This window comes from Ascaphus truei, chromosome 19, assembly GCF_040206685.1.
Source record: "Ascaphus truei isolate aAscTru1 chromosome 19, aAscTru1.hap1, whole genome shotgun sequence".
NCBI classification, from domain to species: Eukaryota; Metazoa; Chordata; class Amphibia; order Anura; family Ascaphidae; genus Ascaphus; species Ascaphus truei.
The window spans coordinates 7,815,822-7,836,491 of record NC_134501.1 but is presented as its reverse complement, the minus strand read 5'-3'; the positions used below and the strand labels follow the sequence as shown (position 1 = coordinate 7,836,491).

The 20,670-nt window shown below is 47.2% G+C and overlaps 1 protein-coding gene across 1 annotated transcript in view; it reads right to left on the bottom strand.

Moving 5' to 3' along the window:
• KLHDC4 (kelch domain containing 4) overlaps positions 1-20,430 on the bottom strand; it is a 30,274-nt gene extending 9,844 nt beyond the window's left edge. The window contains exons 1-7 of the mRNA XM_075576430.1: positions 20,182-20,430; positions 18,547-18,638; positions 16,895-16,973; positions 14,716-14,814; positions 2,648-2,784; positions 536-628; positions 100-259 (exon numbers count right to left, since the gene is read on the bottom strand). Coding sequence (XP_075432545.1) covers positions 100-259; positions 536-628; positions 2,648-2,784; positions 14,716-14,814; positions 16,895-16,973; positions 18,547-18,638; positions 20,182-20,280 — 759 coding nt within the window. The 5' untranslated portion in view covers positions 20,281-20,430. The remainder of the gene's footprint in view (positions 1-99; positions 260-535; positions 629-2,647; positions 2,785-14,715; positions 14,815-16,894; positions 16,974-18,546; positions 18,639-20,181) is intronic.
• Positions 20,431-20,670: the final 240 nt, after the last annotated feature.

Below are 20,670 nucleotides of genomic sequence, written 5' to 3'. Positions count from 1 at the left end.
GAGTTACAATGTAGCTATGTAAGCAGGACCTCGCCTCCTGCAGATCGTTACAATGAAGTTACAAGCTGGTAACCGGACGCTGTATACAGAAAGCAGTACCTGCTTAGAATAACCACCGTAGATAACCACACTGCCCTCCTGTGTGGTACTCATCTGGCAACCTGATCGCGGCAAAGGGCCAGTTCCAGACGGTGACAGCTTCGCCCAGGTCAAGGAGTCCAGATTAAAGGCGTATATATCATTGTAATAAATGTAATCCCTGGGAACGAAGAAGTGGAAGACGCTTCGTTTACGGACAATGGAAGGACCACAGAAACAGAGCAGCAGAAGGGAAGGACAGAAACAGGCTCAGATTTACAGGGAGCGCCTCAAACACAACAACGAAGAACAGGTAACCACGCTTACCGGTTTCAGGGCCGGCAATTAACCATGGAGAATACAGCTGGACAACAACATACAAGTTGACAAATCGTGCAGCAGAGCTTGCACTTCAATAAGTGACGACAACGGGAAATACATCCTTCATTACACCTACCTTGTACTCTCATGAAATCCCCCGAAGACGATCAGCTGCCTCTTGCACGACACCATGCGGTGCCCACTTCTCCCGGATGGCCCGCCAGTCGCCCTGTTTAAGGGGCAGACCACGTTGGTTTGTCAGACGGAGAAAGCAACATTCCCTTCCCATTGGGTGCAAATGAGGATTGACGAGACCGCATGGAGGCGCCAATGGAGAAGCCTCAGTACGCCCATCATATATTGGCAACGGTGTAAAATGAGCAAATGAATAAAGATGTTAAATGCCTTACATAGATCCTTCAATACGCTGCTGTGTCTTATGCTGAAAGGGGTTACCGCTGGCGTATCCAGGCTCTACGGTGAGCTCTATACACTCATCCTCTTTAAATGCCTAATGTGCTTTCTAGGGGCTGGCCAGCAATCCTGTCCCCCCCCACCCCCCAGGAGATACCGACTTTATCCTGGCAAACAAACCTCTTTCAAATAAAGAAGGCTGCAGCTGTAACACACACACACACACACACACACACACACACACACACACACACACACACACACACACACACACACACACACACACACACACACACACACACACACCAGGTGAATCCAACAAACTTAGACTCAGAGGACCTCACCTGTAAACCAACACGATACCCTCCCCCACAATGCACTGCAATCCCCCAATAGTGGTTAACTCATTGATAAGGATGGTGAACACTTAATAGATTGTTGCTTAGGGCTTATTTATTTATTTCTTTTATTTATAAAATGTGTTACCAGGCAGTAATACATTGAGAGTTACCTCTCGTTTTCAAGTATGTCCTGGGCACAGAGTTAAGACAAATAATACATGGTTACAAATACAGTTACATAAATGAGTCGGGTATCTTATATACTATATTAGTGAAAGCACTGTATGCCTGTCTGTATGTCCTGTGTCCCTAGGGGAAATCTCATTGGTCCCTTGGCCCGCCCGCCCCCGCACACCTCATTGGCCTGACACACACACACACCCCTCTCACCCCTGTGGACTTGCCCCCTCCCCCCCAACTGTCACCCCTCTGGCCCTTCTCAACGGCTGGCGCCCTTGACCACCCACCCTCTCACCCCTTCCCGGCGCTGGCCTGCAACAACAGAGCCACCCCCTATCACCATTACGGCCCCTTTGCTACGCCCTTACCCCACGCGGCACTTTCCGCCGCGTGTCCTCTAAAACGAGCACGCTGCCGGCGGGGAGGGGTGGTTTCGGGGAGCAGAGGGGTTTGGCGGGCAGAAGGGGTCTAGCACTCAGGTTCCCCGCTTCGGGTCCGGCGGCCGCGCACGGTAGGCGGAGGTACAGCCACTGGTGTGCCACGTGGTGCTCCCGCAGGGGGAGCACAGGCACTTGCGTGCTCCGAGCGTTAGGCCCGCCCGGTCCCGAGGCGGGAAGTGGAGCGGCCAGCCATGCGGCACCCCCCCCCAACAACACCCTCTATTAGAACAGAGAGAGAGAAAGAGAGAGAAAGAGAGAGAAAGAGAGAGAAAGAGAGAGAAAGAGAGAGAGAGAGAGAGAAAGAGAGAGAGAGAGAGAGAGAGAGAGAGTCTTCCATAAGTTAAGCTTGGCACATTGTCTACATTAGTAGTTCTTGTAATAGTATATAGCGCTGTCACGGTCACATACAAAGTAGCTCCGTACAGACACAATCAGCCCTTCTCCCTCAGTGCTTACAATTAAGTCTTCCTCAAATGCTCTTGGACATAACACCAGAGTCGCGCCAAAGGCGGCACCCTAAGAGTCTCCCCAATATGTCATCAATGCTCCTGTCCACTAAGCCAGCGTGGACATGGTGAACATCGCAAGGAAGAGAGACCTAAAAAGACCTGGAGTTCGTCAGCCCCTCTCACCCTGCATGCCTGCCGTGAGGGGGCGGGGGGGCTGCCTGCCGTGAGGGGGCGGGGGGGCTGCCTGCTGTGAAAGCGGGGGCGGTGGGGGGGGTCAAGGTTACGGTGTAACAGATCCTGGACCTAGCCCTTTACAGCTCTCCTACCCAGTATGATGCATCCAACTAAAGAGACTTCCTTCAGTCCCCCGGGCACGTCCAAACATTTCCGGCCGCCAGTACAATCCCACCTCCCGGAATCTTACTTGATCTGCTCCCACGTCTTGGTCGCCAGGTGCAGGACCCAGAGGTCCTTGTAATGGTAAAACTGCTCGCCATCAGGAGACGCAAACTCTCCTCCGAAGACCCACAGCTGCCCTCCTCCTTGAGAGACGGCCACAGCCTGAAGAAGAGCAACGGAGGAAGGACGGTCAAGAATGGGACGTCCCAGGCACCAAAAACAGAGGGATGGACAGCGGACAACTTTCCCTTCTTCTATAGTATATAAAAGGATATTTGTCTACCACACACACACACTATAACAAAAGCGCTGTCATATGCTTTAGGTTTGTACATCACTCTGCAGGGGAAAAGTGCAACTGGTGGGGGGGGGGGGGGAGAAAAGAGAAGGAGAGAGGAGGAGAGAGACATTGGTGGGGGAGGGAAAAGGAGAGAGAAGTGTGTGTGTGTGTGTGTGTGTGTGTGTGTGTGTGTGTGTGTGTGTGTGTGTGTGTGTGTAAGAGAGAAAAAGGGGGAAATATAGAACATACAAAATATTGACAACTACAGTTAAAAACTAGGAAAACGCTATATTTTATACTGCGCGTAAAGCAAATTCCTTCATTACATTCATAACACAGAATCAAACACTTTGAAACACCATAAATTTGTATATTTTGTCATCAAACTGTCTTACTATTCTCAAACTTCAGTTAAAACCAGTAATGATTGGCCAATTAATTCTCACATTGTGTGCTATTATACGAGCCTATAAATAAGCAGAGTTTCCACTGACAGATGAGGGAACGGAGTTGCGCAGAAAGGCGGCTGTTGTCTGTCACAGCGTTGTCTGTCTAGAAGTCACACAAAAATGTAAAATACTGAATATCACTTCCATGCTCACATTACTGCGACTCGGAAAGAAATCCGGTTAATATAACATCACAAACTGCAAGATCCTTCCATGAAACAAGCTCATTCGCAACGAACAGTACGCGCAGAACTCAAGTAGGCCGCGATGTATGAACAGTTATACCGACATTGTGGGTACTGTGGAAAACCCATCAAAAGCTGTTGCACAGTGACTAATAATCACTGCCACTTGGATGGCAAAGTAAACATACGGGCTGCTGTTCAGTTTGTGAAGTCAAGAAAAAAAGTCAGTTTAAAAAAAAAGGGGAGCGTCCTAACCAACAAATTATGTGTCTAAAAAATACATGTACAGTATACACTAAGATGTGTATTGCACAAATGTAAACATGTACAGCTGAACCCCGTTATAACGCGGTGCTCGGGGTTCACATAATGAGACTGCGTTATAACCGGGATCCCGAAAAGAAATAAAATGGCAGCCGTTGGTGGATTTTGCCCTGGGTGCAAAAAAAACAAAAAAAACAAAAAAAACCTAGTTCCTCCTCTGTGTGCGACATTACGACACACAGGTCCTCTCTGTGTCTGTGCCGTCCAACAAATAGAGGAGCCAATTCCACAAATACCACTATACTAGATGGTCATCCATTCCTCAGTAGAATGCAAAGACATCGCCAGTGGCTTTCTGTTGTACAATGGTCATTTTTTTGGTGTCAGCACAAACGGAGATAACATAGAAAGAAATTCAAGCAAATCTCCACCCATTTTCAGGAGGTTTTTGCCAACGGGCAGACGGTACAGTATAATACATTCCAAACAGTAGCCTGCCATATTTATTTACGTATTGTATAATTTAATAACAATGTTGTAAATCTCAGGATCAAAAACGTTGAGATGCTTTAATAAATCCATAAACTATTGCTATGCCAGAATTATACTTTTTTTAGTATGCAATTTTAAGCTTGTCTAGCAATATTTTACAGAGCAGCCACCATTTACGACCATTAGTTCATGTCTCATTGACATTTGTGCGGTGTTGTTATTGATCTTCTTGTTGTGTCACAGGTTCTGTGTACATAAAAGGATACGTTGGCTTGCAGAGCATCTTCCATGCAACAGTGTGTAACCCTTTAGTGTAAATGGGTTAGAGCAGAAAGAGAGCCCTTTCCTCCCGGTGGTTAACAAGCCGTGACCGTGCGCTGTAAGAATAATGATTCATACAAACACACAGCATACCCTGGTGCAGAGCTTGCGAGGCTTAAACATGCTCAGAATGTCAAGCTGCCTTCCCCAGACTTGCACACTTGGCAGGTGCCGGGTTTGGCTCTTCCCGAGCCTGTGCAGTGGGCACCATGTGACAGATGTACTGGAGAACAGAGCAGCATCAGAGTTACAATTAAACACGAGACTTGCACGTATGTTTATCTATATATCTATCATTGAAATTTTTTTTTTATATATCTTATACTATATAATTGAAAGCACTGTATGCCTGTCTGGATGTCCGGTGTCCCTAGGGGAAATCTCATTGGTCCCTTGGGCCGCTCCCGCACATCTCTCATTGGCCTGAGGCGGAGTGACGTAGACACGCACACACACATAGACATGCGCACACACACACACACACACACACACGTAGACACGCACACACACGTAGACACGCACACGCACGTAGACACACACACGCACGTAGACACACACACGTACACGTAGACACGTACACACACACACATGGAATCATACACACACACATGTAGACATACACACACACACACACACACACATATATACACACACACACACACACACACACGTGTATACACACACACACACACACACACACACACACACACGTGTATACACACACACACACATGTATACACACAAATGTACACACACACACACACAATGTATACACAAACATGTATACACACACACAAACATGTATACACACATGTATACACACACACGTGTGTATACACACACACACACACACATGTATATACACACACACACACGTATACACACACACACACACACACACACTATCCCCAGCACCACCACATCAGCACACCGGTATCCCATGCCCCCCCAGCACACTGGCATTTTCGGCTCCCCACCATTCCCAGCCCCCATCAACACCATCAGCACCCACACATTGGCACCTTCGCACCTCCCCCATCGGCACCCCCACATCAGCAACAAACCCTCCCAAATCAGCACACCGATACAATCACCATCAGTACAGCCACAGCAGCAGTACCACCGCACATGGGCCGCGTGGACCACTCCCCACCCAAATGCCACCCCCACACCACAAACATCCCGGGCAACGCCGGGGCTCTCAGCTAGTATATATATAATTATTATACATACATACTTCTGGGAAATGACATGCAAATGAGCACACAATGTGTCACCTTTTGCCTGGAATATCCATTCACATGGCTCCATTGGATTTGAAACAAAAGGTGGCACATTGTGCTCATTTGCATGTCATTTCCCAGAATCCCTTGCTGCGGTTGCAGACCTGTCTAAGATGTGAATATATGTGAATATATGTGAATATATATATATATATATATATATATATATATATATACATACATACATACATACATACATACACACATATACACATACACACACACATATATATACATATACACACACACAATGTTTGGTGGTGTGCCCAGTCGCTGTGGATGTGTACACACACACACACACACAAAAATTGGAATATAGGGAATTATAACACAATACATGGGAAAATGCACCAAACAGAACATAAAAATATTACTATAGTACTGGTACTAAAGTCATACTGATGTGTAGTGGATCTTGATCCAGGTTCCCACTTCACAGGACAGCACCTAATCCTTTTCTGCTTAAAGAATTGGGAGGAGGGTCTTCCCATTGGATCTGAGGCTTTACACGTCCACATTACAGTGATTCTCGCCAACTTGCAAAGGGTGGGATGCCAACCCAGCAAAGTGTACTTTAAGGTGGGGGGCCCTCTTGGAGGTACTGCTGGTACCAACAAATAGTAATACAGGTCGGTCTACAGAACCGGGAACAGGGAAACCCCAAAGTCATTCCAGTAACACAGTAATCCTGATTGCACCCATCGAATTCTCCGTCCCCCCAGCATGGCACCCTTCCACTTTGCTAGATCACATTATGTGCAGCGCAGACCGAATAGCTGTGGTCCTGGAGAAAATGAGATTTGGTTTCTGTAGGTTGGGATACCTGTAATAGGATCAGCAGGAAAGGGCTGGAGCTTTAGCACCTACAACAAAATATATTTTTCAATTTCAGAATCGAGGAAGAGAGCAAAACCTTCTGCCCAGAGACGCACGCGATCAGTTTGGAAAAGCCACAATGAGGAAACCTCTGCACACTGCCAGTGTGTGTCCTAATCCTCAGTGTTACACACTGCCAGTGTGTATCCTAATCCTCAGTGCTGCACACTGCCAGTGTGTATCCTAATCCTCAGTGCTGCACACTGCCAGTGTGTATCCTAATCCTCAGTGTTACACACTGCCAGTGTGTATCCTAATCCTCAGTGTTACACACTGCCAGTGTGTATCCTAATCCTCAGTGCTGCACACTGCCAGTGTGTATCCTAATCCACAGTGTTACACACTGCCAGTGTGTATCCTAATCCTCAGTGTTACACACTGCCAGTGTGTATCCTAATCCTCAGTGCTGCACACTGCCAGTGTGTATCCTAATCCTCAGTGCTGCACACTGCCAGTGTGTATCCTAATCCTCAGTGTTACACACTGCCAGTGTGTATCCTAATCCTCAGTGTTACACACTGCCAGTGTGTATCCTAATCCTCAGTGCTGCACACTGCCAGTGTGTCCTAATCCTCAGTGTTACACACTGCCAGTGTGTATCCTAATCCTCAGTGCTGCACACTGCCAGTGTGTATCCTAATCCTCAGTGCTACACACTGCCAGTGTGTATCCCAATCCTCAGTGCTGCACACTGCCAGTGTGTATCCCAATCCTCAGTGCTGCACACTGCCAGTGTGTATCCCAATCCTCAGTGCTGCACACTGCCAGTGTGTATCCTAATCCTCAGTGTTACACACTGCCAGTGTGTATCCCAATCCTCACTGCTGCACACTGCCAGTGTGTATCCTAATCCTCAGTGTTACACACTGCCAGTGTGTATCCTAATCCTCAGTGCTGCACACTGCCAGTGTGTATCCTAATCCTCAGTGTTACACACTGCCAGTGTGTATCCTAATCCTCAGTGTTACACACTGCCAGTGTGTATCCTAATCCTCAGTGTTACACACTGCCAGTGTGTATCCTAATCCTCAGGTGTTACACACTGCCAGTGTGTATCCTAATCCCCAGTGTTACACACTGCCAGTGTGTATCCTAATCCTCAGTGTTACACACTGCCAGTGTGTATCCTAATCCTCAGTGCTGCACACTGCCAGTGTGTATCCTAATCCTCAGTGCTGCACACTGCCAGTGTGTATCCTAATCCTCAGTGTTACACACTGCCAGTGTGTATCCTAATCCTCAATGCTGCATACTGCCAGTGTGTATCCTAATCCTCAGTGTTACACACTGCCAGTGTGTATCCTAATCCTCAGTGTTACACACTGCCAGTGTGTATCCTAATCCTCAGTGTTACACACTGCCAGTGTGTATCCTAATCCTCAGTGCTGCACACTGCCAGTGTGTATCCTAATCCTCAGTGCTGCACACTGCCAGTGTGTATCCTAATCCTCAGTGTTACACACTGCCAGTGTGTATCCTAATCCTCAGTGTTACACACTGCCAGTGTGTATCCTAATCCTCAGTGCTGCACACTGCCAGTGTGTCCTAATCCTCAGTGCTACACACTGCCAGTGTGTATCCCAATCCTCAGTGCTGCACACTGCCAGTGTGTATCCCAATCCTCAGTGCTGCACACTGCCAGTGTGTATCCTAATCCTCAGTGCTGCACACTGCCAGTGTGTATCCTAATCCTCAGTGCTACACACTGCCAGTGTGTATCCTAATCCTCAGTGTTACACACTGCCAGTGTGTATCCCAATCCTCACTGCCAGTGTGTATCCTAATCCTCAGTGTTACACACTGCCAGTGTGTATCCTAATCCTCAGTGTTACACACTGCCAGTGTGTATCCTAATCCTCAGTGTTACACACTGCCAGTGTGTATCCTAATCCTCAGGTGTTACACACTGCCAGTGTGTATCCTAATCCTCAGTGTTACACACTGCCAGTGTGTATCCTAATCCTCAGGTGTTACACACTGCCAGTGTGTATCCTAATCCCCAGTGTTACACACTGCCAGTGTGTATCCTAATCCTCAGTGTTACACACTGCCAGTGTGTATCCTAATCCTCAGTGCTGCACACTGCCAGTGTGTATCCTAATCCTCAGTGCTGCACACTGCCAGTGTGTATCCTAATCCTCAGTGTTACACACTGCCAGTGTGTATCCTAATCCTCAATGCTGCATACTGCCAGTGTGTATCCTAATCCTCAGTGTTACACACTGCCAGTGTGTATCCTAATCCTCAGTGTTACACACTGCCAGTGTGTATCCTAATCCTCAGTGTTACACACTGCCAGTGTGTATCCTAATCCTCAGTGCTGCACACTGCCAGTGTGTATCCTAATCCTCAGTGCTGCACACTGCCAGTGTGTATCCTAATCCTCAGTGTTACACACTGCCAGTGTGTATCCTAATCCTCAGTGTTACACACTGCCAGTGTGTATCCTAATCCTCAGTGCTGCACACTGCCAGTGTGTCCTAATCCTCAGTGCTACACACTGCCAGTGTGTATCCCAATCCTCAGTGCTGCACACTGCCAGTGTGTATCCCAATCCTCAGTGCTGCACACTGCCAGTGTGTATCCTAATCCTCAGTGCTGCACACTGCCAGTGTGTATCCTAATCCTCAGTGCTACACACTGCCAGTGTGTATCCTAATCCTCAGTGTTACACACTGCCAGTGTGTATCCCAATCCTCACTGCCAGTGTGTATCCTAATCCTCAGTGTTACACACTGCCAGTGTGTATCCTAATCCTCAGTGTTACACACTGCCAGTGTGTATCCTAATCCTCAGTGTTACACACTGCCAGTGTGTATCCTAATCCTCAGGTGTTACACACTGCCAGTGTGTATCCTAATCCTCAGTGTTACACACTGCCAGTGTGTATCCCAATCCTCAGTGCTACACACTGCCAGTGTGTATCCTAATCCTCAGTGCTGCACACTGCCAGTGTGTATCCCAATCCTCAGTGTTACACACTGCCAGTGTGTATCCCAATCCTCAGTGTTACACACTGCCAGTGTGTATCCCAATCCTCAGTGCTACACACTGCCAGTGTGTATCCTAATCCTCAGTGCTGCACACTGCCAGTGTGTATCCTAATCCTCAGTGTTACACACTGCCAGTGTGTATCCTAATCCTCAGTGTTACACACTGCCAGTGTGTATCCCAATCCTCAGTGCTGCACACTGCCAGTGTGTATCCCAATCCTCAGTGCTACACACTGCCAGTGTGTATCCCAATCCTCAGTGCTACACACTGCCAGTGTGTATCCTAATCCTCAGTGCTGCACACTGCCAGTGTGTATCCTAATCCTCAGTGTTACACACTGCCAGTGTGTATCCTAATCCTCAGTGTTACACACTGCCAGTGTGTATCCCAATCCTCAGTGTTACACACTGCCAGTGTGTATCCTAATCCTCAGTGTTACACACTGCCAGTGTGTATCCTAATCCTCAGTGCTGCACACTGCCAGTGTGTATCCCAATCCTCAGTGCTACACACTGCCAGTGTGTATCCTAATCCTCAGTGCTGCACACTGCCAGTGTGTATCCTAATCCTCAGTGTTACACACTGCCAGTGTGTATCCCAATCCTCAGTGCTACACACTGCCAGTGTGTATCCTAATCCTCAGTGCTGCACACTGCCAGTGTGTATCCTAATCCTCAGTGTTACACACTGCCAGTGTGTATCCCAATCCTCAGTGCTACACACTGCCAGTGTGTATCCTAATCCTCAGTGTTACACACTGCCAGTGTGTATCCCAATCCTCAGTGCTACACACTGCCGGTGTGTATCCCAATCCTCACTGCTACACACTGCCAGTGTGTATCCTAATCCTCAGTGTTACACACTGCCAGTGTGTATCCTAATCCTCAGTGCTGCATTAAACCCGGTATTTGTTACGGCAAAAACCTCCGGATTCATCATGTTTTTTCAGTCCCTTCATGTTTATTGCATTATTTAGCTCAAAACTGGAAAACCAGTCCCAATCAAGTTAAGCAACAATGCAAATCTGCTACACTACAATGTTCCTCTTCTAACATATATTTGAGCAGGAATGGCCACCGTCAGGTTTTCAGGATATCCCTGCTTCAGCACAGGTGGCAGTCTTCGACTGAGGCACTGATTGAGCCACCTGTGCTGAAGCAGGGATATCCTGAAAACATGGCACACAGACACACAGGCACTACATTATAATCTGCAATTTATTGACAACTATAATCTTTTTTTATTTTGAATCAGTCTCTTGTAGTGCAAACGGGGACCACTGTTATAAGTACCCCCCAATCAAGTAAAAATGTCCTATTTCATTTTGCACTTTACAACATGAAACCATTTGGAGACAGAGGGACCTCCTAATTCTTTGCCGGCCTTCCCTGAAACCGATGGGGATATGACACACACAAAAACATAAAGGGCACGGTGGTATTCGGGTCCATTAGTGGAGTAGAGAAGCCATCTGATCGTTTTAATAGTGGCTTGGAGGTCTCTGTTCTAAGCTGAAACAGTCTCAAAGTTTATGTGTAGTACACATGAAGAAGAGACCCGTGAGGCTGTGCAAGGCCTGTGTACTACCATTCCATCTATGACATTTGTATCCAATTAAAAAGGTGTCAGAACATCTCTTTATAAGGTTTGAAATGTTTGGGGTTGTGTCACATGTAGGCCCTTCAGCCAGAATTGTGCTAACAGACGGCAGCCCCCAGGGACAGAAATACTGTGCTCTGTATATATAGCTGGTCACATCTTGCAGCTTACTTTCACTGAAGTGGCTCAGCACACGGTGTAGGTCGGGCGAAACCCATATCCAGCCAACAATGACCTTCAGCTGAGTGCCACCAGTGGACAGGAGTTTGTTGCAAGGGCGCCACCTGGAGGGCTTTTGTAATAGCAAAGAGAATGGAAGCAGGCACACCGTCTTTCTGAAGATGCAATTTAATGTGCCACCAAAGGGTCCAACGTTTCGGAGAGGGCCCTCTCCTTGATAAAGGCAATTTTTGCCGAAACGTTGGACCCTTTGGTGGCACATTAAATTGCATCTTCAGAAAGACGTGTGCCTGCTTCCATTTTCTTTGCTGATCTCCTTTGGGATGTCTGGACCTCCCCGGACACAGCGCAGCGGCAGATAAGAGCCCCCCTCCAGCACCTATCAGCGGTGTGCGTGCACTTCCATATAGGGCTTTTGTAATAGGCCAGGTTCCAATCTGTGTGTCAGTGTGTGTAGGGGTCACAGGCTCCTGCTGGCCGTGGCTTGTTACCCTTTGCTGGGAGGTCCAAGCTCCTGTAACCTGAGGCACCTTCTGGTGTGCGTTACCCTGCAGACGGAGGACGGATTCCATTTCCATCAGTAGATGGGATAAGGGCAGCTTCCTCTGGCTATAAGTCCCTTCTGCGTTGCTTTGTGGTACAAGGGACTGGCTAAAAGTTAATTTCTTTGCAGTTGGAGTACCCCAGAGCAGTTCCACGTGTGGTTTAATACCCCAGAGCAGTTCCACGTGTGGTTTTAATACCCCAGAGCAGTTCCACGTGTGGTTTAATACCCCAGGGCAGTTCCACGTGTGGTTTAATACCCCAGGACAGTTCCACGTGTGGTTTAATACCCCAGGGCAGTTCCACGTGTGGTTTAATACCCCAGGGCAGTTCCATGTGTGGTTTAATGGACACGTGTGCTGACACATTCTATACGCAGGGATTGGTGTGTGCAAGGAGGCACATTGCAGCCCATTGACATGAACGGGCCAGGTGGAATAACACCGTTTAGTAAATATGGGCCAGTAGCTTTATTTTTGCCATGATTTGCTCTCGGGGAGGTTAACATTTGAAGAATCACTGGATTAATGTTCTTTGTATTCTTCGCTATTCTTTTTATTTGAGTAAAAATACGACGACATGCCACTGATTGAGCTACCTGTGCTGAAGCAGGGATAGCCTGAAAACCTGGCCTGTTGGGGGAGGGGGGGGGGGGGCCTTGAGGACTGGTATTGGCCACACCTGCTATAAGTCGGATTTCACACAAAAAAATATGACATTTAGCTCCAGTGGACCAACGTTTCGGGCGGCACAGCCCAAGGGACGATGGCATATTAAATATGAGCGCACAGTGAAGATAAATACCCTTCCTAATCCCTAGTGCTCCCGGGGCATCCAATCTCCGTCGCGCTCAGACCTCCCGCTCGCCGACGCTCATGTTCTCATCGCAGGCGATACTTGCCCCCATTGCATAGTCATAACCACATGGAAAATCATCCTATGCCAGGGGTGGCAAACTCCTGTCCTTAAGGACCACCAATAGTTCAGGCTTTAATGATATCCCTGCTTCAGCACAGCTGGTGCAGTCCTTAAGACTGAGCCACCAATTGAGCTAGCTGTGCTGAAGCAGGGATATCACCAATACCTGGCCTGTTGAAGACTGGCGTTGGCCTCCCCTGGTATAGCGCCAACGTTTGCCTAGGCTGGAATGTTCTATAAACACTGATGTCCGCGAGTTTAATACAGCTTCCGGAAAATAGTTGATATACAACATTTTACTCGAATCCAGCTTGCACATAAAGCCTTACGGCCGAGCGTGTAGAGATATCATACTTAACTTGCAGCAATTACGATAAATATTTTAAGCGCAGCACTTATAGCGGCAACTGAACGTAGCGCAATGGTAATTTATTACCCCCGCCCCTCTCAATCAATGAGTAAGACAGGCTCCCAAACAGAGAGGCGGAGGGGGAGAAGATGGGTTTTAATCTATGTAACTGCCCATGGGTGTGATAAATTGATCCCAGCTTCATATAATCGAGGCGTTAAGAGGAGGAACAGCTCGTGTGGGCACTACATAAAAGTATCAGTTACCATCAGTCTCCTGCTCAAATTAAATCGATACTTATATTGAACAGATAGCGTAGACTTGCGCCCGGGCATAACCCCAACTTTATTCCAGTGGAAGGAAACGGGATTTATAGCCAAATTCCAGGATGTGACCCTGTTACTAAACACTGTATAAGAGGTTGCATCTCCAGTGGTGCCGTTTATCGGTAAATGCCAGCAGTCAACGGCCCAAACTTTGGCATTCTGGACATTTTGCAACTTCTCGCGGTCAGATCAGGGTCCCAGGTCCCGTCTCTGCTCTTATCCATTGGTCCACAGAAGAAACTCAGAGTGGATCCCAATTACTGCCACCCACAGAATATTAAATTATTTGGGGGGTTGTGCATGAAATGGAACAGGGTACAAATGTATCAGGGTGTCCCTCTAATTCTGCTTCATTTGCACCAGTGAGCGTTTTGGGGGAGGAGGGGGGGGCAGTCAGGGGAATATTGTAATGAGACGTCAAAATGTGCTCCAGTAAACACCTAGAACACGACCCCAAAAACACAAAGCAGTAATACGACATTGAAACATAAGTAGTAGGACCGTGTGTGACATTGTGCAGTTACTAATCGTGTAATAAATATACAATAAAGGAGTGCAAGCTCTTTGGACTAGTATTCTAGCATGAGGCATACACTATAAATAACGCTAATATGTATATATGTTTTTATTTTACACTGCATGGGAACTGGCGGTTCCCCTGGAGTGGAACCGTGTTTCGTTCCCCCCCGCTCCAGAACCCCACTGGTTTCCAAGATACTTACTGGTGAAGCTAATGGTTTTAAATCTCTTTTCATGGGAAAACAAAATGGCCACCAAATAGGAACTTGTAACGTCATTGGTTGCAGCTTCTGATTGGACGGCCATTTAAATCCCATGAAGAAAGCAGGAAATAACCTCAGTAACTATGAGGAACCGGGGTGCCTGTAATAAAAAAGGGGTGTTAGGCTGAATTGCGGTTTTAATGTACTGTACATTAAGCATTTATACAAAAAACGAATCTCTGCTGAGACATGCCACACTTTATGAATGTGCGGTGCGCAGAATAAGAGACTGACAGGAGCCGCGAGGATTACCTGGTGAGCACAGCGTCGGGCAGGTGGGCTCGGGATGTCAAGTTTGGACCAGGTGGCCTTCTTGATGTTATAAATATACAGCTCATTGTACAGAAAAGTCTGCAGGAGAGAAGAAACGCGCATTGTTCACCCATCCACAAAGTCCGGGACCATTATTTTTAGCAGTGTTTTTCAAAGCATTGTAAATAAACTGTGTTTGCTGGTTCATTAGCTTGGATTTGTACACTCCATCCATCACCCTGCACCACAAGGTCTACAAGACAGCATTTGTTTGTGATTTCAGGGGGGGGGGGGCCTATTCTCAGCGACTAGGAGTTTTTCTAAAGCACAGAAATGATGTTCGGCGCTTCTCACTCATAAAAGACTAATGGAGAAGACTTGACACCCAAACAAATGTATTCAGTGCCCAAGCAGAACCATTACAGTCCAGGTGATGTTGCAACAGGCTTACATTGGTCTTACACAGCTCATAGCGGATACAGAATACCAAATCGAAGAGATGGTACCCAACCAGAACACACAATAAGCTGCAGATTATAGTGCATCAGCAACAAGCATCAATCTGGAAAGATACAGAGCTGATTAAATATTTATTCAAGACCCATCCACACAAGCAGGTAATGGCTCGCAACACTTCTAACGTTCATGTTACATCAGATGCGGGTGGAGGGGGGAAGGCAAGAGAAAAAGAAGATGGATTTAATTTGGAGTTTATAGGAGCAAGCCATGCAATATCCTACATGTGGTGTGTGTGTGTGTGTGTGTGTGTGTGTGTGTGTGTGTGTGTGTGTGTGTGTGTGTGTGTGTGTGTGTGTATAATCAGTTCTGTAGTATTAGATCATACTTACTATTAAAAAAAAAAAAGAAGAATTTTCATTCAACTCATATTGCCGTTGTTAATGAGTTTTATTATATTGAGCATCCTTTGATTTCTATAGCAGGATTTATCCCACCTACCCAGCAGTGCAAGAGCTTTGCTACACTTTCCCGTTTGTGATCATTTGTTGCCAATGTTCCCAGCAGTTTGAGCTGCAAACTGTAACAATAGATAAGGTTAACTTCGTAATGTAAGGATACATTGTAGCTGCTGAGTTACACGGACTGAAGGATTGATGAAACTGAACGGCAGCCATTTAGTTAACCCTGGGAAGCCGGATCTTTGCTTATCGGTCACAGGAAAACGAATCGATCGGCAGCTTAGTTAATTAGTTTTCAAAGGCAATCTATTTAAAAACAACATTTTTCATTTAAAGTGCTACTTGCAGTGACTCTTTTAGCCATTTAAAAAATAAATAAATAAAAAGAAGAAAGGCTGGAATGTCTGAAACTCCCACTGTGTTTAGTGCAAAAAAGCCGTGTCAGAACTTAACAAGTTACCGATAATGTAAAAACGCAGCCTTTGGTCACCACAGCCGATGCACAAAAAATGGGGGTACCAATATTTGGGATGGGGGGGAACCCCAAGTGTCCAAATCAACAATGGAAGCGGGCTCTACCTACCCTTGTGAGTGGAGTTTGCAACATAACAGCATTCAGGTAAGTCACACAGCAACAGAAGAAGTAAATATAACGGCATTACATGGGTCAGTGATGGACGACAGCGATAGCGTGCGCGGTGTGCGCAGATGCTGCACGGATACTCTGTGTGAGTAACAATCTCATGCACAGCTGGGTATTACACAGGGCTTATGCAGCCATGCAAAGGGAGACTGAAAGGATGCAGAGATTGGAGGTTATAGACAGGACGAGCGGTAACAGCGACTTGTGCAAGAGAGATGCAGAATAGTGGGGGATGTTAAAGCAAACGGTCATTTTGGTGGCAACGCAGAAATTAATGAGGGCTCAGATAAAGGAAATGATTAGGCATCTAACAAACAGCTACAGGATTACGGGGAACCCATTTCCTGCAGCGTCTGCTGGGTTTTGGGAAACGCCAGTGTCATCTGAAGACACCGTGTATAATTTAACCCTTTGAAGAAAAAGTTCTCTGCAGTCATACCCGTGATAAGATTCCCCAGCGATCAGCTGCAAGTTGGGAGATATAAATATATATATATTTTTTTTTACTACCAAAGGTTGAAGGTAGGTGTGTGTGTGTGTGTATATGCCCATTTATTTCCTTCTTATTTATTACAACAACCAAAAAATAATAAAGGAGTAACTAAAGGATATACTTTACTTTTTGGCCATTGAAATATTCACCTCCAAATAGAATCAGCTCGTCCTTGTCTGGGTGTGGGGTCAGGGAGGCGTTTAACCTACAGGTGAGCGGACACAGGACAGATTAGTAGGTCTTTCCCATCACAATAAAGGCATATGACAAAAAAAAAAAAAAAAAGGGGCAGAACTGGTCTGGTGGAACTACTTTCGAAGTGGGTGATCCCAATATAATCCTATTTGTCAGCTCCTCGCAGTCACTATCTGTAGTGAGGCCGTCCTTTCTGTAGCTGACAGATAAATCACCTATTAGATACAGAAGGGAGAGAATCGATGTGGAACTTTGCAGCCGGTGGAGGGACCTGCTATACATTGGGCATCTTCTGTTCATGCACTTTGAGTGCACACCATGAGCAGGAAGTCACGCTGCTCTCGGACATCCGACTCGGCACGAAAACACCCTAATATAACCTCATACCCTAAAAACCCACCAGCTTGTCAACCAATGCAAAGTAAAAATATGAAAATGAGCATATGTAGAATTTAAATCGGAGATAGTCTCAAATCTTTTCCCTATGTTTTATATTGTGTAATTTTATAACACACACACACACACACACACACACACACACACACACGTAAAAATATAGCTACACATTTAGAAAACATACATCAAGCTTCATCTACTTTGAATGTGAAGTCTCTATAAATCTTGCAATCTCCTTATAGGCCGAGCAGTGTCATATTACTTTCAAGAAAGCACAGAATTCCTTTCTGCACCTGCACATAGATTAGGTTATACTCCTAGATTCATTTTGTGTTGGAAGCTTTGCAATTAGCATCTTTATTTAAAGCTGCAGTTCAAGCATCAAAACCATCTGCACACGGACAAGTGATTCGCTAAACTGCAGATCGATCCGTTCTCCTGTGATCGATCACCGAAGATCGATTCACGGGGGTTCTTTATATCAGGGGTGCTCAAAATGGGAGGCGTGATATTTTCCAGGGGGGTGCGGCTGTTAGAAGCTCCGCGCTTCCCCGAAGGCATTTAAAATAATATATAATAATATATAATAATATATATATATATATATATACAAAAACACGTAGGATATTGCTTGAACTGCAGCTTTAAGCATTCCAAACATTTGTTGTGTAACTTGGAATAGGTGAAAACCGGAAGAGAGGTTGCAAGAGAAATCCAGCAAGTCAAGTGTTAACAGGACAGGTTCAGAACCCCAGTCAGCCAAACGAACATTATTAGGAGATGATAGATAGATAGTTAGATAGGAGAGGTAATCCACTCCAGCAGGAGCAGACACAAGACAGCACTCAAAGGTAAGTAAGAAAACTTGTATTCAAAAACAAACATAGCACAAACATGACCAACGTTTCGGTCATCGTGGGACCTTCCTCAGAGTGGTGAGGAAGGTCCCACGATGACCGAAACGTTGGTCATGTTTGTGCTATGTTTATTTTTGAATACAAGTTTTCTTACATACCTTTGAGTGCTGTCTTGTGTCTGCTCCTGCTGGAGTGGATTACTTTTCTCTTACTATTGGTATAGGACATGCACCGCAAACTGTTTATGATATTGGGAGTGCCGGCTGCCCCATTTGAGATATATATATATCTATCTATCTTAGTCACAGGGAGGGTCACTAATTCTCTTGCCTTGCAGAGGGTGGAGAGCAGGCCGTCTCGATGAACTGCGTTTTTTTAGCGTCCAGTGACTGGAATTCGGCTATTAAAGTTTCCAGGTCCTCCTGTAACAAAGATAAAGCAGAGCGTCTGTAAAAACAAACATATGATCTGTACCAAGTGCACTGCACATTAACTGCAAATCACCCCAGTCCACAACCGCTCTTCTGCCCTCCACCACCTCCTTCACCACTCCTCTCCCACCTCCTCCTTCACCACTCCTCTCCCATCACCACTCCTCTCCCACCTCCTCCTTCACCACTCCTCTCCCACCTCCTCCTTCACCACTCCTCTCCCATCACCACCTCCTTCACCACCACTCCTCTCCCATCACCACCTCCTTCACCATCACTCCTCTCCCATCACCACCTCCTTCACCATCACTCCTCTCCCATCACCACCTCCTTCACCATCACTCCTCTCCCATCACCACCTCCTTCACCATCACTCCTCTCCCATCACCACCTCCTTCACCATCACTCCTCTCCCATCACCACCTCCTTCACCATCACTCCTCTCCCATCACCACCTCCTTCACCATCACTCCTCTCCCATCACCACCTCCTTCACCATCACTCCTCTCCCATCACCACCTCCTTCACCATCACTCCTCTCCCATCACCACCTCCTTCACCATCACTCCTCTCCCATCACCACCTCCTTCACCATCACTCCTCTCCCATCACCACCTCCTTCACCATCACTCCTCTCCCATCACCACCTCCTTCACCATCACTCCTCTCCCATCACCACCTCCTTCACCATCACTCCTCTCCCATCACCACCTCCTTCACCATCACCACCTCCTTCACCATCACTCCTCTCCCATCACCACCTCCTTCACCATCACTCCTCTCCCATCACCACCTCCTTCACCATCACTCCTCTCCCATCACCACCTCCTTCACCATCACTCCTCTCCCATCACCACCTCCTTCACCATCACTCCTCTCCCATCACCACCTCCTTCACCATCACTCCTCTCCCATCACCACCTCCTTCACCATCACTCCTCTCCCATCACCACCTCCTTCACCATCACTCCTCTCCCATCACCACCTCCTTCACCATCACTCCTCTGCCATCACCACCTCCTTCACCATCACTCCTCTCCCATCACCACCTCCTTCACCATCACTCCTCTCCCATCACCACCTCCTCCACCATCACCCCTCTCCACCTCCTCCTCCATCATCACCCCTCTCCCACCTCCTCCTCCATCATCACCCCTCTCCCACCTCCTCCTCCATCATCACCCCTCTCCCACCTCCTCCTCCATCATCACCCCTCTCCCACCTCCTCCTCCATCATCACCCCTCTCCCACCTCCTCCTCCATCATCACCCCGCTCCCACCTCCTCCTCCATCATCACCCCTCTCCCACCTCCTCCTCCATCATCACCCCTCTCCCACCTCCTCCTCCATCATCACTTCCTCCATCACTCCCCTCCTTCACCACTCCTCTCCCACCTCCTCCATCACTCCCCTCTACTCCCACCTCCTCCATCACTCCCCTCTACTCCCACCTCCTCCATCACTCCCCTCCTCTCCCACCTCCACTCCCACCACTCCTCCTCCATCACTCCTCTCCCTCCATCACTCCTCTCACCTCCTCCTTTTTAGACCTCTTAGACACTTTCTTTTCCATCTTGGCCGCTGTTTTCTCTGCTCCTTTCACCTTCTTCTCTTTTTTCCCCTTCTTCCCCATGCCTGCTGACTGTCTTATCTCCTCCTTGCCTTCCTGACCCCCTGTATGTGTCTCGGCTGCACAGAAGCTTCCTGGCAGTTTAACTACGAATACCAGCAGCCTAACACAACCCACGTGGGCTCCACACCAGGAAGTGAACAACTACTTCCGCCTTACACAGCTTCCTATCCAGCATGCTGCCAGACTGTACTACCTCTGCTCTCCTGCGCCCTCTATTGGACTGGAGGCCTCTCACACAACAGTGCTTCTCTTCTATCTGGAAGGTTTTGGTTGGTGGGTTTCCCCCCTCCTCTCTTCTTTCCCCTCTCTTCTTTCCCCTCTCTTCTTTCCCCTCTCTTCTTTCCCCTCTCTTCTTACCCCTCTCTTCTTTCCCCTCTCCTCTTTCCCCCC